The following is a 15,814-nucleotide window of genomic DNA, read 5'->3' on the forward strand; positions in this document are numbered from 1 at the left end:
GGGAAGTTGGAGTGGAAGTGCAAATATGATATTCAGCATTTTGTATTTATAAACTACTGATGATGTTTCTTGGGACGATAGAACTATCAAAGGGAAATAACTCCTTTTCTGTTTCAAGCGAAGTTACCTCCCTTTTTTAACTTCATTCTGTGATGCTAACATAATGCATTTGAATCCGGGCAAATGAAAATGGAGATATATTACCTCTGTCCGTGATAGTTTTGACACACAAACTCAAGTAATATTGAACTTAAACTGATAGATGTAATTGGTATCATTCTATGAGTTGCCGCTTTGTAAATAAAATGTGTACGTCAATTCAAACCATGAGTACCGTCATTTCTTCCACTACTTTCTGTCATTAATGTTCTATCACATACACACATATATCCGTCTTTTGGTGTAATCTTTTGCAATGCATTAATACTTATGATATGCCAACACCCTCAGTTTTTCAAAAGTTTCAATTTTGGTAACAGATTTATGCAGTTTTGCTTTGGTATTTTCTGTATTAAATTTGTTAATCATTCTAAGTGTCTAACAAACTTATTGTTGTAGGTTGAGGGTCAGGGTTAATAAAGAAAATCATGGGAGACAACTCCAACTCCCAACTTGAGATGTCCCTGTCGGATAGAAGTCCCTTATGTCTCTATGGCAACGTGCCTTGTTCAGGGGGAGAAAAAAAAATGTTTGTTAGATTATGATAACAAGTTATGAAGATTGATAATCTAAATATTAATTTACTTGTCCGACATCTAGTGTCACAAAAAGAAATATATCATCATTGCAAACATTAATGAGAAACGAATTACCTCCCTTTATAGTTGCTCTTTACCAGTTAAAAATCATTAAAACCATTTCCTCTCCCCAAAATTTCAAAACAATTAAAAAAAAAACAACATGACTGTATGTTTAAGGTTTCAAATTTTTTAAAATTAAAAAAAAATGTGCCAGTGAATTGACAGCTGTTCCTTTATAATTTATATTAAAAATTATTCAGAAAAAAATTGAATTGACAGCTGTTCCTTTAAAAATTATACAGAAAAAAAAAAACGAAACGATTTGTTGTGTGTTAAATTTTCATTAAAAAAAAGAATGTAATTTTTTTAAATTAATTTATTTCAGCCTTAAAACGTTAAGTAAGAATTTACTGAAAAAAATTTTTAAATTCGTCATTTGTTTGATTTTATTTTTTATTTATAATGTGTTTTAAAAATTTTCAACTACCATGGAATTTCCACGGGTTCTGCCAGTTTGTATTATTCGAATGACTCTTCTCATCTTGAGTGTTATTTGTACAATGTTTCGGCTGATTTAACCTCCAGCCTTCTTCAGATGTATCCTGTCAAACTCAAAGAATCTTTCTGCCTAACTCAGAAATCTGGATGGAATTTCAGAAGGAAACCATTATTTAATCCGTACTTAGGATGCCCTTGTAGATACTATCCCCTTACATGTTAGTGGCAACTTAGTGCCTTGTTTAGGGTGTGAAAAAAATGTTTGTTGGATGCAAGATATTGGGCAAATAGGCTTTAATATTATATTCCTGAAATTTTAGAGATGAGGGTTGCTAATTTGTTTTATTCAGACTACTGTTCTCATCTTTAGTGCAAATAAATATTCCTTGTCCATATGTAAACATGTAATCGTGCTTCGTTTAAATGTCTTAATTATATTCATAACATTTGCTTTATTGTTGTTGTTATTACACTGTCCAAAATATGAACGACGACCACGTGTCACCTTCAAATAATCGAACTCACGACTTTCACAATAATCGGTTTCACAACATAGCCTATAATCGGCAGCTATGATGGGTAACAAAACTGCTTCTGACGTCCCCTACAGACGGTACCCCCTTATTTCTCTGTGGCAACGTTCCTTGTTTAGGATGAGAAAAAAATACTTGTTGGATGAGTATCACAAGATATTGCACAAATACGAGGGGCGTGCAATAAGTAATGCCCCTGACCCACTTCCCCATAGCAGTAGAGCAACGAAACTTGGCACAGTTATTAGTTTTTCTCTACATAGGAACCACCCAGAGTTATGCATTTCTCCCATCGTTTGATGCAACTCTGGAGACCGTTTTTGTAGAACACCCCAGGTTGGTCCTCCAACCACGACATGACTTCAGAAATCAAGGCTGCATCATCTGGAAACGCTTTCATGGCTGGGAAAAGGTGAAAGTCAGAGGGTGCAACGTCAGGAGAGTAGGGAGGATGGGGAAGGATTTCATAACCACACGCCCGTGATTCTGATCTGGCGACATGCAAGTTGTGGACCGGAGCGTTGTCCTGCAGGAGGAGGGTACCTTTGCTGATCTTGCCCCACCTCTTGATTTTGATAGCTTCTCTTAATTTCCTCAAAAGTGAAGCATAATAGGCTCCTGTAATTGTGGTACCCTTTGTTAGAAAATCTGTCATCACTACTCCGTCCTGGTCTCAGAATACTGTGAGCATGACCTTACCAGCAGAGGGCTGCACCCTTGCCTTCTTTGGAGGTGGTGAGTCCATGCTTCCACTGCATTGACTGGGCTTTGGTCTCTGGATCATAGTGATGGACCCAGGTTTCATCCTGTGTAATCAGTCTTTTAAAAACTTTGACTCATCTTCTTGGCACATCTCCAAATTCATCCTCGAGCACACAACGCGTTCTCGCTTCTGGAATGGTGTGAGCAACCTGGGAATCCATCTGGTAGACACCTTATGCATATGCAAATGATCATGAATGATAATTTCCACAGGTTTTAATATTATGTTTATGAATTTTCGAGATGAGGGTTGCTAATTTGTTTTATTCAGACTACTGCTCTCATCTTTAGTGTTATTTGTACAACATTTCCGCTGATGTAACCTCCAACCGTATCTTGTTGAAGTCAGGAATCTTAGTCGAAGTCAGGAATCTGCACAGAATTTCAAAAGGAAACCTTTATTCAATCCATGAGTGTAGTATGCTCTCCTTTCGTCAACTTGAATCAAGGAGAAGTCTTCAGTAATTCACAATTCTTAGTATCGTCTGCACTGATGATTGAACCTTCAACCTCCAGAAGGGTGTCACTTACAACTAAATTTTATCCAGACAATTCTAGTATGAACTTTGAGAGCCTTAAATCTATGGGGAGGAAGTCATTGGTTTTCAGGGAATGTTTTTTTATGGCACGTTTTTGGGTTTATACTTTAGGGTGTTTTGTAAGGAGAGAAGTATACCTAGTTTGAGCCAGATTCAAAGAAATATTTTCAGTGAAAAAGGTTTGCAGTTTTTATAATCAAATGTGAGAAAAACGAGAGACCTTATCATATTGTAAACAAAACAAAATAATGAGTAAAGAAACCATATATTCACAAAAGTGATAATTTTATATATTTTTAAAATGAAAGGTTTACATCAATAGGAAAACATAGAATGTTCGTGAATATTTTTAGAGTTCTTGTAAGAACAAGGGATTCATTAACTGAAACATTAGAAGAAGTCTGGATCAATTTATAAAAAGCCGTGGTCAAGAAAATTGTATTCAAAACTTCTTTGCTCAATTAAATCTATCTATCTATCTATCTATCTATCTATCTATATAAAAGGCAAAATGTGTGTCACCATTTCGTGTATGTCTCGCAAAGGCTTTTTTCGCACATGCTCCCGGGGGAGGGGTTATGATCGCTTAGAACTATTTATATAGCCCCTAGATAATAATATCTACGATTTAGGAACTCGGGTCGCCTCTACATTTATTTACGTCGACTTTTTATGAGATTCACGCTATTTCGCTCTGCCCCCTGTTTCTCCTGCTTTTTAGTATAAATACAGTGAAACTAAATTCAAACGGTTGTGTTCTCGGCTTTTGTGCCGAAACGTCCAGAAAGCAATCAGCTTTTAATCAATTTGGACAACGGAGAGTTGCTTTCCCCCCTTCCCACCATCATCTTGGGGAAGCGAAAACTAAAAATACTGCCACGTCATCATAACGATCCCGCAATGACCTCATTTAGCGTATTCCTGTCAATCAAACCTCTTTCACTCGCTTTATAAGCCATAACTTAACACACTAATCGATTACTCTCACTTGTGGTCGAGATGGTTAAGTGGTTGGCTTTTGTTTCCACCTCTGCGTCAATCCTGCCTCCCGACCAAAACTATATTTTTTTCTTTTACACCTTTAAACACCCTGGCAACAGTTTACCCCCCCCCCATACACACAGCGTTGTTATCTTAAGATTGCAGGTTCGATCTGACAGGTTTATTTATGCCATTTTTTCCCCGTTTTGGTTTTAGTTTTTCTGATTTTTTTAAGATCGTCTTTTTTATAATGCTTAAGCAGGGTTATTACTTACCCCCCGCCCCCATACACACACCTACAAACACCCGGGAACGCCGGGTACCCCCCGCTAGTAAATTATAATTCATTGAAAGTTATTTATAAGAATTAATGTTCTTTTGGTTTCGTATTATAATTGGAGTTCAGTGAAAAATATTGTAACGTTTCAATGAATAAAGTTTATAAAGATTGACAGACGATAATGTGATGAGGTGTGTGTGTCTGTGTGTTCGTTAATGTTTGTATGCATAAGTGGAAAGAAATGTTGCAAAGACGAGCGCCCACAGTGGGGCACCTTTACAACACTCGTTTTTTGAAAGAAAATCTGGCTTTTAAAGGATTTGGGTAGCTCCCAGAAAGACCTATCTATAATATAAATCTCACCTGTCTGTTTAAACGTATGTTTGTATGTCTGTGAAAACTTTTGACAGAGGCGATGAACCCTGACGAAACTGGTATTGTTTTAAACCTCGATTCTTCAAGTGACAAATATCGAAAAATTGGCCAAAAACATTAATTCCAAGCATGAATTGGTGAATGATGTATTGCTATGGACTCCACGATACAGACGTGCAAGCAAAGGACGACCTAGATCCACGTACATCCAGCAAATAGCACACGATGCCAACTGTGAACCTGAAGATCTGAGGCAGCTAATGGAAGACAGGAAACTCTGGAGAGGAAGAGTCACATTGGTCTGGGCAAGGAGTCTGTCATGATGATGATGATGATGGGGTGTTTAGTGTTCGGTTTGTTTCTCAATTTTATAAGTTGTAGAGATGAGGTTTCTTCACAAGTATACATTATAGGAAGTTTAAGAAGGGGGGGGGGAATAATCCAGGTATGTACTTTGATTTGAAGTGACACACTGTTTATCATTAGATCACTCTCAGATCAGTTGGGTGACCATTTGGGAATACCAGGTGCCGTATGTAGATAGAATTGCAAAAACCTAACGCCCGTCATCTCCCCTGATTAGGATATACATGTGACCACTTGTGAATTTTGTACATCCATGAAACTTCCTCCTCTAGAGGAAGATGGTTCGACACCTACCCCCCCCCCCTCAGACACACACAGGATTAATGCCACTTTGGTACAGTGTAAAGAGTTTGGAAGTCAATTCATGAACTGTCCCATATATGTTGGCATGAAAAACAGGCACGTAACCAAGTATGATGAAGATGAAGAATGAAAACACGATTTTTGGATTTTTAATATTTTATTTGACCATGTCAACATAAATATATAATTAGTGTTATATATAATTGCTACATCTCATATAGTTCTATGATCTATATGTGTAGCGCTATATATAGTATCATAATGGGCTCACAGTTTTTGTTTGATTAGCTATATATATATATATATATATATATATATATATATATATATTTTAAAGTTATTTTTGGATTTCAGGAATTAAAGAATAAATTTTCTTTTACTGTTAGCAATCCATCGTCCTCAGTTCTGTTTGGCGGTTGCAGATTTCATGAATTTCCTCAACCTGCAACAACAACAACAAAAGATTAGATAAAAAAAAAAAAATATGCAGCAAATATCATTGTTGAACTTGTGTTCAATTAATCGCATAAAAAAAAAGTAAATAAATAAATGAAATAATTTACGATATTGGTTTTCGGTATTGAATAATTGCGAACAGACATCTTGTTACCCAACACCCCACCAAGAGTGCCTCTCCTCCTATAAATCTTGCCCCTATCATAGTATCCTCTTACGTTTTGGGTGAACGAAAGTTTTTCTTTTTAAAGTTTAAAAAAAAAAAAAAAAGTAGGGGAGGTGGTGATATGCCATAAAATTCAGATCAATATTTAAAAAGACAAAAGATTTAGAAAACTGTCAACTCTATTTTTTTATTAATTTTTTTAATTTTATTTTTTGTATGATCCAGATGAAAAATTAGTTACCTGTCCATTCCATGTACAACTCAGTTGGTCATCATGTTGTTATTTAAATGTTTACACGTTGTCAACCCCACCCCCACCTTGTACTGATGATGGGATTGTTTATGAATAAAATTGATATCGTCTCTGAAACGATTGTATACAAGTTTAACTTGTTATTGTTTTAATGATGTGTTTATCTCCTGTTTACTCGGCTTTAGCTCATCTTCTGTTGAACTGCGATAACTTTAGAACCACTGGTTGTAATCTATACATATTAATACGATAGCGTGTGTGTTATTTTCTGTGTCACGCTTACATCCGGGTTATGTACTTCCATTTCTTGTAATAAATAATTTTATCAAGAATTTTTTAGAACTTTTGGTTTTGGTCTGCTTATATATATATATATATATATATATATATATATATACACACACTTCAGAATAAAATGATCTAACAATCAACTGGTATGGAAACCTGAGATCATAAGTTTTACAAAATATTACTGGCAGTAATATTCTATAAGTACGAACCCACCTAAATAAGAATTGCTCGATATACAAGATAGAGTAAATAAATTAATTTTTATGACTTTAAATATTTAAATTTCATATCAAAAGATTTTTATTATTCTATGTAAGACAAAGAATACATAGTGAAACATGGAAAATCACAATTAAAAGTTGTTTAAGTATTTAAATGTCATTTTATTCTGAAGAGTATATATATATATATATATATATATATATATATATATATATATATAATTTATCTATTTACTCTTATATAAAAGGAACTGAGCCAAGGTAAGGTCTGGGCCAATTTTTATGAAATTTCACATAAATGTACTTTATGTATCTGACAGTGTTCTTAGATAGGTTTTTGTATCGGAATGTCTTTGATAAATATCGATAATCAAAAAAATCTGATGAAAGAAGTAACAGGCGATTTTGAACAAAGTTAACACCTTATATAGTCTAACATCACAAGTGCATTTGAGAAGTTTTATTACCACACAAGCAGAAAGGTCCGGCATATAAAATCAACAGTAGGTTCTTTGATATGACAGTGGTGCATTTGAGTGTTTCAGCTTAGAGCACAACTGGACCATGATGCTTGATTTTTGCATTTTGTAATTTCAAATTTTAATGCAAACTATTTTATATAAAAAATAATTTTATAAAATCTACAGTAAGTTCTCTACAGTGCAATGTAGACTACAATGTATTGTGGACTAAGTCACTGTGAGAGGCATGTGAAGCTTCTCATTGGTGCACAATCGATTTGATTCAAAAATGGGCGATTTCACCTATTTCGATGACAATAAAGATATGCAAGTGTGAAACCTTTGTTGATCGTCATTCAAATCCGGGTAATGTCGGGTCTCCCTGCTAGTATATATATAAAATGTGACTTACCTTTGAAATATTACTGTAACTCAGCGATATCATTCATGGTGCTGGTACAAGTTGTAAGGATACGTGTGATTTCCTCCTAGAATTTTGAAGATAAAAAAAAAAAAAAAAAAATCATTTACTATGGAAGCACATAAGTGACACAATCTATAACGGAAGGAATAAAAGCTTTAAAAGCTCTTAAACGAAATTCCCTTTTATTACTTATATACGTAAGTGAGATTTTATTTATCTCTTTTAAAATTTTACAAAAAAAAAAAAAAAAATTCACAAAAATAATTAAAAAAAAAAAAATAAATAAATAAAAATAACATGGTTGACGGAACGAGACCATGCTATCCTCCTGGATTAAATAAAGGGTCCTGTTTGAATTTCCGAATTTTGATAGAAAGATTGCTGAGTTTGACAGAAAAAAAATTCCTAAGTTCAACAGGATGCATCTGAAGAAGGTCAGAGGTTACATCGATCAAAACGTGGTGAAAATAACACTGAAGATGAGAACAAATTCAAATAATACAAATATTACGAATAATGTCTTTATCTAAAAAAATCAGACACATTCGGATCACTGTTCTCATCTGGAGTGTTATTTTCACGTTTTTGCTGATGTAACCTTCGACCTTCTTCAGTTGTATCTTGTCAAACTCTGGAATCCTTCTACCAAACTCTGGAATCCTTCTACCAAACTCTGGAATCCTTCTACCAAACTCTAGAATTTTTCTATTAACAAATCTTCATTACTAATGATTATTATATTGTCCAATTTCTACTGTACACTCTTTAACCCTTATCCTTGAGTGGCCTCTTGGCCTTGATAATGTGTTGATGCCTATGTAAAAAAAAAAAAAAGAAAAAAAAAGTCTAATGTGAACAAGTTCTAATTGAAGCGTCCCCCTAAGTAATCCAAGTTACAAAATTCCCACTGTTTACTATGCTAAAATCACAATGACTAATGTATACCTATTAACCCTTATCCTCGAGTGGCCTCTGGGCCTTGATAAGCGGTGACACCCATGTAAAAAAAAAAAAAAAAATCAAACTTTGGAATCTGCACAGAACTTCGTACAGAACCTTTTTAGTCGACGGTAGTAGCATGCTGTTGTCCAATCAGCCATGACTTTATGAAAGTCTTAGTTTTTATTTATTTATTTATTTATTTTTTTTTCAAAGGGGATTATCACATATCAAGGTCCGGAGGCCACTCGAGGATAAAGGTCAATGTGTGTATTGTAGTCATTGCGTCAGTTGCGTAATAATCGTTTGTAGAAGTAATTTGGTATAATTAGATTATTTACAAGGACGGTTCAATAAGAACTTGTTTACATTGGACTTGAAGACAACAATATTGTAAATTGTATTTGAAAGCAGAACAGAGTTCCACAGGTGGGTAGTTCTAGGAGAAAAGCTTTGTTCATGGAATCCATGTTTAGGTTTAGACACCGATTAAAAAATGGTGAAATTTATTGATAGTGATTTTGGTTAGACGAGTATTTTTTGTAAAAGATTAACGAGTGAGGAGGGTGCCATTGATTGGAGCTCAGTCGAACACTTGCCATGAAAATAACAATTAAGCAGAGACATGCTCGCAACGTCTCTACTGTGGGAAAGAGGTTGCAAAGATTAGAGAAAGGCATCGCCTACTAGATTACGAAGCCTGTTTTGAACTCTGTCATGGCAGGATAGGTATTTTGAGCAAAATTCGCAGTTGTATTCTGAATATCACCCGCTCTGAAGATTGAACCTTCAACCTCCATGAGAGCAGGAGAGTGTCTGAGAATAAAAAACTTTAGAATCATTATCCCCAATGATTTTATGCTTTTTATTTACAAAATATATATATATATATATATATATAAAATATATTTTAGTCATCGAAATCAATGGATGGGGGGAGGGGGTTCCCAAGTGTGTGTAGGTGGTGTAGTAACCCCCCCTCCAAAAGTGGTAGTGGGGGGGGATCAAAGCAACAGTAGGCAGGGGTGTTAACAAAAAAAAAAAGAAAAAGTGGTAGTAGGTAGGCAGGTTCGAACCCGTAATGCAAAAGAGAAAAAAAAAAAAGGTTAAAAAAAAAACGTGATGTCTTAGCCGATGTCTCCATGGTCCGACCAGAAATGGAGAGCGTTGAAATTAAGTGTAGTCAATTGAAAAGAAGATGAGTACTTGCTAAAATGGTGTCGCAAAAATCGACCCCTCCTTGTATAAAACGGCCGAGTTTACAGTGAAGGAATTAATGTTTTGGGCCAATTTTTCGATATTTGTTGTCCGAAGGATCATGGTTTAAAACGATACTGGTTCTGTTGCATCTGTCGAAAGTTTTTGCGAGACATGCAAACACACACACACACACACACACACACACATTTTGCCTTTTATATAGTAGAAGATAAAAATCTCTCAATCCAACTCTAGAAGAGTGAGGGTGAAACCGGTCAGCTGCCCCTCTCCCCTTTTCCCTACTTCTTTTAATCATGAATACCAATGAAATAAGTCTTCCCTTCATAATTGTAATATGGAAAATTTATACCCCAGAAAAAATTATAAAAAAAAAAAAAATGCTAAGTGTGATGGTTAGTAGGACCCTCCCAACTCTATCTTAGGTTTGAGTGCTCGTTGTTGTCTGTGTTATATCGAAAAAAGGAATAAGGAAGATATATAATACTCACATCTAAGATTTTTTCTATCAAAGCTTTTGTTTGCGGTCTGAAGTGGCATTGTATGTCTGAAATCCCTCCGCTCCGTTTACCGCCGGGGTGCCACCCGTTGCTAAAATGGTAATTCTGTGCCTGTGTCGTGATGCACAAAGTCAGGAGGACAATGGCGCAAGTCAGGAAGACCATTCTCTTCAGGTTTGACGAGACTGTTGTAGAGTTTGACATCATAATTTGGGACTTTGTTGTCTTGCTGAAAAAAAAAAAGAAAAAAAAATTTGGGTACTTATTAAGATTGGCACTTATAGTGGCAAGTAAAATTAAAGAAAACACAGAAAAGTCTGTATGATGTATGTATCAGTCTTGGAACGAAGATGAACTATTCCAAAAATCATGTAATTTGATCAAGTAGTTTTTTTTTATTCAAGAAAATCAAGTTTTATGACTAAGTGAGTTGTAGTGTTTTTATCAGCCATGATTAAATCTGATGAAATAAAAATAGGGGAGACAACTTAAATTGAAATTGATAGGCGAAAACTAAACGTTCAACACAGTTTAGTATTAAAATCGCTAAAAACAGTAAATTTTAATTCTCTTGGTTTAAAGAAAAAAAAAACTACTTGATTGATTTACATGCTTTTTGGAATATGACATCTTCTTTCTGTAACTCGCTCACCAAAATGTTGGAAAGAAAGCTAGATGGCATGTACACCGATATGCTACAAATCTTTGCTAGATCATTCCACAAAGCAGCAACTTTATGGCAATCTACCTGCCATATCTGCTACTATCAGGGAGCAACGTCTACGATTTGACGGTCACTGTCAGAAGAGCAAGCAAGGGCTGGTAAGAAATGTATTGCTGCGGACTCCACGGTATGAGTGCACGAGCATAGGACGACCTAGACCCGCATACGTCCAGCAAATTGCACATGATGCTAACTGTGATCCTAAAGATCTGAGGCAACTGGAGAGGGGGAGTCACATTGGTTCAGGCAAGGAGCACGAGCAGATAGATAGTTCTGTAACGAGTATATACATTATACAAACTCTTCTGTATTTTCTTTACTTTTAATTGCCGCCATAAGTGCCAATTTGAATATGCACCAGAATTTGTTTAAATGGGGGAAAAAATAATTAAAATAATTAAATTTTATGAATGCTTTTTATTATGATGCAGATTGACTTTCAATTATTGTGATTTTTTTTTTTTTTTTTTTACAAAGGCATCACCACTTATCAAGGCCAAGAGGCCACTCGAAGATAAGGGTTAAAGAGTGTACAGTAGACAATTGGACAATAAAAGTAATCGTTAGTAATGGAAATTTGATGAATTTATTAACTTATATGGAACGGCTCATCAAGAACTTGTTTACGTTAGACTTGAAGACAACCATATTGTAATCAGCTGGAAAGCAGGAAAACGGAAGACAATTCCATAGGCGTGCAGTTCTAAGAAAGAAGCTTTGTTCATGGAATCTATGTTTAGGTTTAGGCACAGATAAATAGTGGGAGGAAATTATTGATAGTGTTTTCTGCTAGACGCGTATTTCTTGTGAAAGTTTGGCAAGGGGAGGGGACCATAGATTGGAGCTCAGTCAAGCACTTGCCATGAAAATAACGATAAAGCAGAGACAAACTCGCAACATCTCTTCTGTGAGAAAGAGGTTGTAGGGAAGAACTATGAATTTTGGTACTTATGCAGAATAAGGACCTTGCGATCATTGTAATTTTCCAGGCAGGTGCTGAAGCGCTGAGCCAATGAAATCACAGCAGACAACGACATTTAAGAAAGCATTTATTTGCTATTGTTAGTTTATTAAAAACAAAACAAAATGACTAAATATTTATCTTGATTTGAATGAAAAGAACCATAGAGGAAAAAAAATCATTAAAAACATTAATTTTGTTGGCTATCTATTGTTATTATTCAAAAAATAAATATTTATTCATAAAACTTACCTTAAAACGAGTATTTTTTTTCTTGCTTTGAATTTTAATTTTCTTAGTTTCATAAAAATTGTTCAATAATTATTCATTGCATTTTCTTTGTAACAACAAAAAATATTGTTTTCATTTTTTTTTTTTTCTTGCGATTAATTTTTCATTGAATTATCTTTGTAATAACAAAAATATTTTTTATTGAAAAAATTGTTTGCATAAAAAACAAAAATAAAATAAAGAAAAAAAAAACAAAACTTTCATTTGACGCCTCTCAACGTTTTGTGTAAACTGCCTGGAGAATTTTTACGATCCTTATTTTGCATAACCACTCAAGGATATGGATTAACAAGATAGTTGAATGATGAAGAATATTATGGGAGGATTGAAACTGAAAATTTGTTTGCTACTAGTGAGTTGTTAAATATGCTTAAATATATTTTAATTCCTGTAGATTTTGTATTTAATATTACAGTCAGTTCTCTATTGAATATATATATATATATATATATATATACATATTACTGATTTAAAAAGCTTTTAAAAAGTGACTTTGGTGTCATCAGCTAGAATCAGAACCAAAACTCCAGCCATGTTTCCTTCCATTTGATCTATCAATATATAGATAAAAGATTTTAATTAAACCACTTCAAGCTATGAATGAATTTGCGCATGCACAAAAGTAATAGAAATATTTCGACAAGTTGAAATGAACATTTTGCATTTCAACTTGCCGACATATTTCTATACGCGTTATTCATCCATCCAAACAAAGATTTTATGTGTTATAAACCATCCTTGATGTGTGATTACTATTTCCTGTTAATTTCAGTGTTATCTGACTATTAGTGTTTATTGGTTAAATATTTACACACACACGTATACATACATCTGCTTTATTCAGGTTAGATTGTTTCATTTTACTTCAAAGTTTTCAAAAATCAAGGGAAACACTTGATCTCTATATGATATATGTAGATATTTGAATATCCCATTAAAGTTCTTCAATTTTCAAATACTGAGATAGTAAAGAAATTGAGAACATTATTTCCCTCTCTCCAATTGACTATTTAATTATGTTATAGTATATCTTTCTTAATCTTACTGGATTCAAGGATGAGAATTAATCTTGTCTGGTGGAGTATCTAGATTTGTGTTGTTACTTGAAGTAACATCAACTGGATAAGATGCACCTTTCCTTGTAAAAGTTAGTGTGGGTTAGTCATAGTAAGGAGATTTTATTTAGATCACAAATGCTATGTGGTTTTAAATATTTAGTCAGGTACAGAATTATGTCGGCAAGTTGATTCTGATTTTGGTTGATGGCACCCAAGTCAGTTTTTAAAAACTTTTTAAATCAGTAATATATATATATATATATATATATATATAAAGCTGAATGTGTGTGTGGGTCTGGTCACGAATAGGCTCCTATATGGTTGACTATTTTAAAAAACTGATTACATACAATGATAGAAGATGTATCGAAACACAGGAATGGGTATGTTTGATCTAGCAGAATGGTGGTTCATTAAAATTGTGGGGTCTGCGTTCGCGCCTGGTCTACAAAATATGGAAATAAATTTTAAAATTAAAAAAAAAATGTTTACAAGTGTTTTTATATAGATGTACATAAGAATACTTTGATAAGTATGTTTTAACTTAAATAGGAATTGTATAATAAAATTATGGGGTCTTCGTTCGTGCCTGGCCTCCATAGAATGGAAATAGGCATAAACTTTAATAAAGATTTTTCATATCTATCTGCGTAAGTATACTTTGATAATTATGTTTCAGTTTGAAGAAATATGGCATAATAAAATTATGGGCTGTTCGTTCGCACCTGACCTCCATAGAATGGGAATATGTCATAAAGTTTAACAAAGTTTTTTTAATATAGATCCACAGAATATTGTGATAAGTGTTTCAGTGTGAACAGGTATGGTATAATAAATTATGGGGTTTATCTATTTCATTTTTACTTTCATCATATTTTGCTTTGTTTTTGATACCCCCAAATTCGAAGCCATCTCTTTACAACCCTTCCTTTTCATAACCTATAATACTTTCATAAATCAGAGTCCATTTTCTGTAGGCTGTTTTTGAACCCAGTCAACGACGGGTACTTTTGCTAGTATATATATATATATATATATATATATATATATATATATATGCACACACACACACACACACATATATTTCTCAAATTCCGAAATAGTAAATTAATTGAGAATACATTTAAGAAAACATTTGTTTGCTACTAGTGGATGTTGGGGCGCCCAGTCTTACCGTGTCGTAAAATACGCTTAAATATATTTTAATTCATGCAGATTTTATATTTACTATTACAGAGTCAATTCTCTATAGAATATATATATATATATATATATATATATATATATATATATATATATATATATATACATACATACATGCTAGTTAGAAAAGCATTTCATCCAAGGCATGAAAATTGTTAAACAAAATGTTTTTACTATAGGCTTTAAAAATAAAGGTACAAGATTCAATTTGAAATTTATTTATCTTCAAAGTGCACTTTTATAAATTTTACAAACTAAGGTATAAAAATTTAATACCTTACTTTGTAAAATGTATAAAAGTGCATTTTGAAGATAAATAAATTTCAAATTGAATCTTGTACCTTTATTTTTAAAGCCTATAGTAAAGACATTTTGTTTAACAATTTTCATGCCTTGGATGAAATGCTTTTCTAACTAATATCGTATCTTTTTAAGATTATATTTTATTTGATTTATTAATTTGGATGTAAAAAAAATGAATGTGGTTTTGCATATATTTATAAAAACTCTCCTACTCTCTATTTCAGTTTGTATTTCTCCTCGCACCACAACTCATTTTTGCAACCCCCCTCTTTGTATTATTACAGGTCTGAATAATCTCTGTTTCAGTTTGTATTTCTCCTCACACCACAACTTTTTTTTTGCAACTTCCTCTTTGTCATACATGTCTGAATAATGAGAAAATCTGAATTTTTTAACAAAAACTTTAAAATAACTTTTTTAGATTAAATTTTTTAAAACTTCTTTCAGAATAGAAAATCTTTACAATTTAATAAGGAACATATTTCATGTAGGTTTCATTAAAAATATTCAGTAGATAACGAGAAAAATAGAGATGAAAATTTCAAAAGAACTGTATAACTGGTTACGGTCAATAGTAGTCCTCGCCAGCGAAAGTCTTTGTTATTCTTATTCTATTATTATTATTTAAAACATTTTGTGTCCTGCTCTTTTGCACGAGGACTAATATGTCTATATATATGTGCATACAGAATTATGTCGGCAAGTTGAAATGCAAATTATTCATTTGAACTTGCTGACATATTTCTGTTAGTTTTGCGCATGCGCAAATTCATTCATACATTGAAATGGTTTAATTAAAATCTTTTATCTATATATCAATAGATCAAACGGAAGGAAACGTGGCTTGAGTGCTCAACGTTTTGGTTCTGATTCTGGTTGATGGTATCCAAGTCATTTAAAAAAAAAATTTTTAATCAGTAATATGTATACACACACACACACACACACACACACACACACACACATTT

The 15,814-nt window shown here is 33.4% G+C and overlaps 2 protein-coding genes across 16 annotated transcripts in view; one reads left to right on the forward strand and one right to left on the reverse strand.

Annotated features, from left to right (window-relative positions):
- LOC145266567 (RUN and FYVE domain-containing protein 2-like) overlaps positions 1-15,814 on the forward strand; it is a 328,450-nt gene that overhangs the window by 160,622 nt on the left and 152,014 nt on the right. The gene's annotated exons all lie outside the window — the stretch shown is intronic.
- The window catches only part of LOC145266568 (uncharacterized), a 14,640-nt gene continuing 4,504 nt past the window's right edge, over positions 5,679-15,814 (reverse strand). The window contains exons 2-4 of the mRNA XM_080122406.1: positions 10,298-10,535; positions 7,638-7,713; positions 5,679-5,819 (exon numbers count right to left, since the gene is read on the reverse strand). Of these exons, the coding sequence (XP_079978532.1) occupies positions 7,648-7,713; positions 10,298-10,535 (304 nt within the window). The 3' untranslated portion in view covers positions 5,679-5,819; positions 7,638-7,647. The remainder of the gene's footprint in view (positions 5,820-7,637; positions 7,714-10,297; positions 10,536-15,814) is intronic.

The sequence above is a fragment of the Euprymna scolopes genome, chromosome 41 (assembly GCF_053919585.1).
Source record: "Euprymna scolopes isolate OS-2025 chromosome 41, ASM5391958v1, whole genome shotgun sequence".
Lineage (NCBI taxonomy): Eukaryota > Metazoa > Mollusca > Cephalopoda > Sepiida > Sepiolidae > Euprymna > Euprymna scolopes.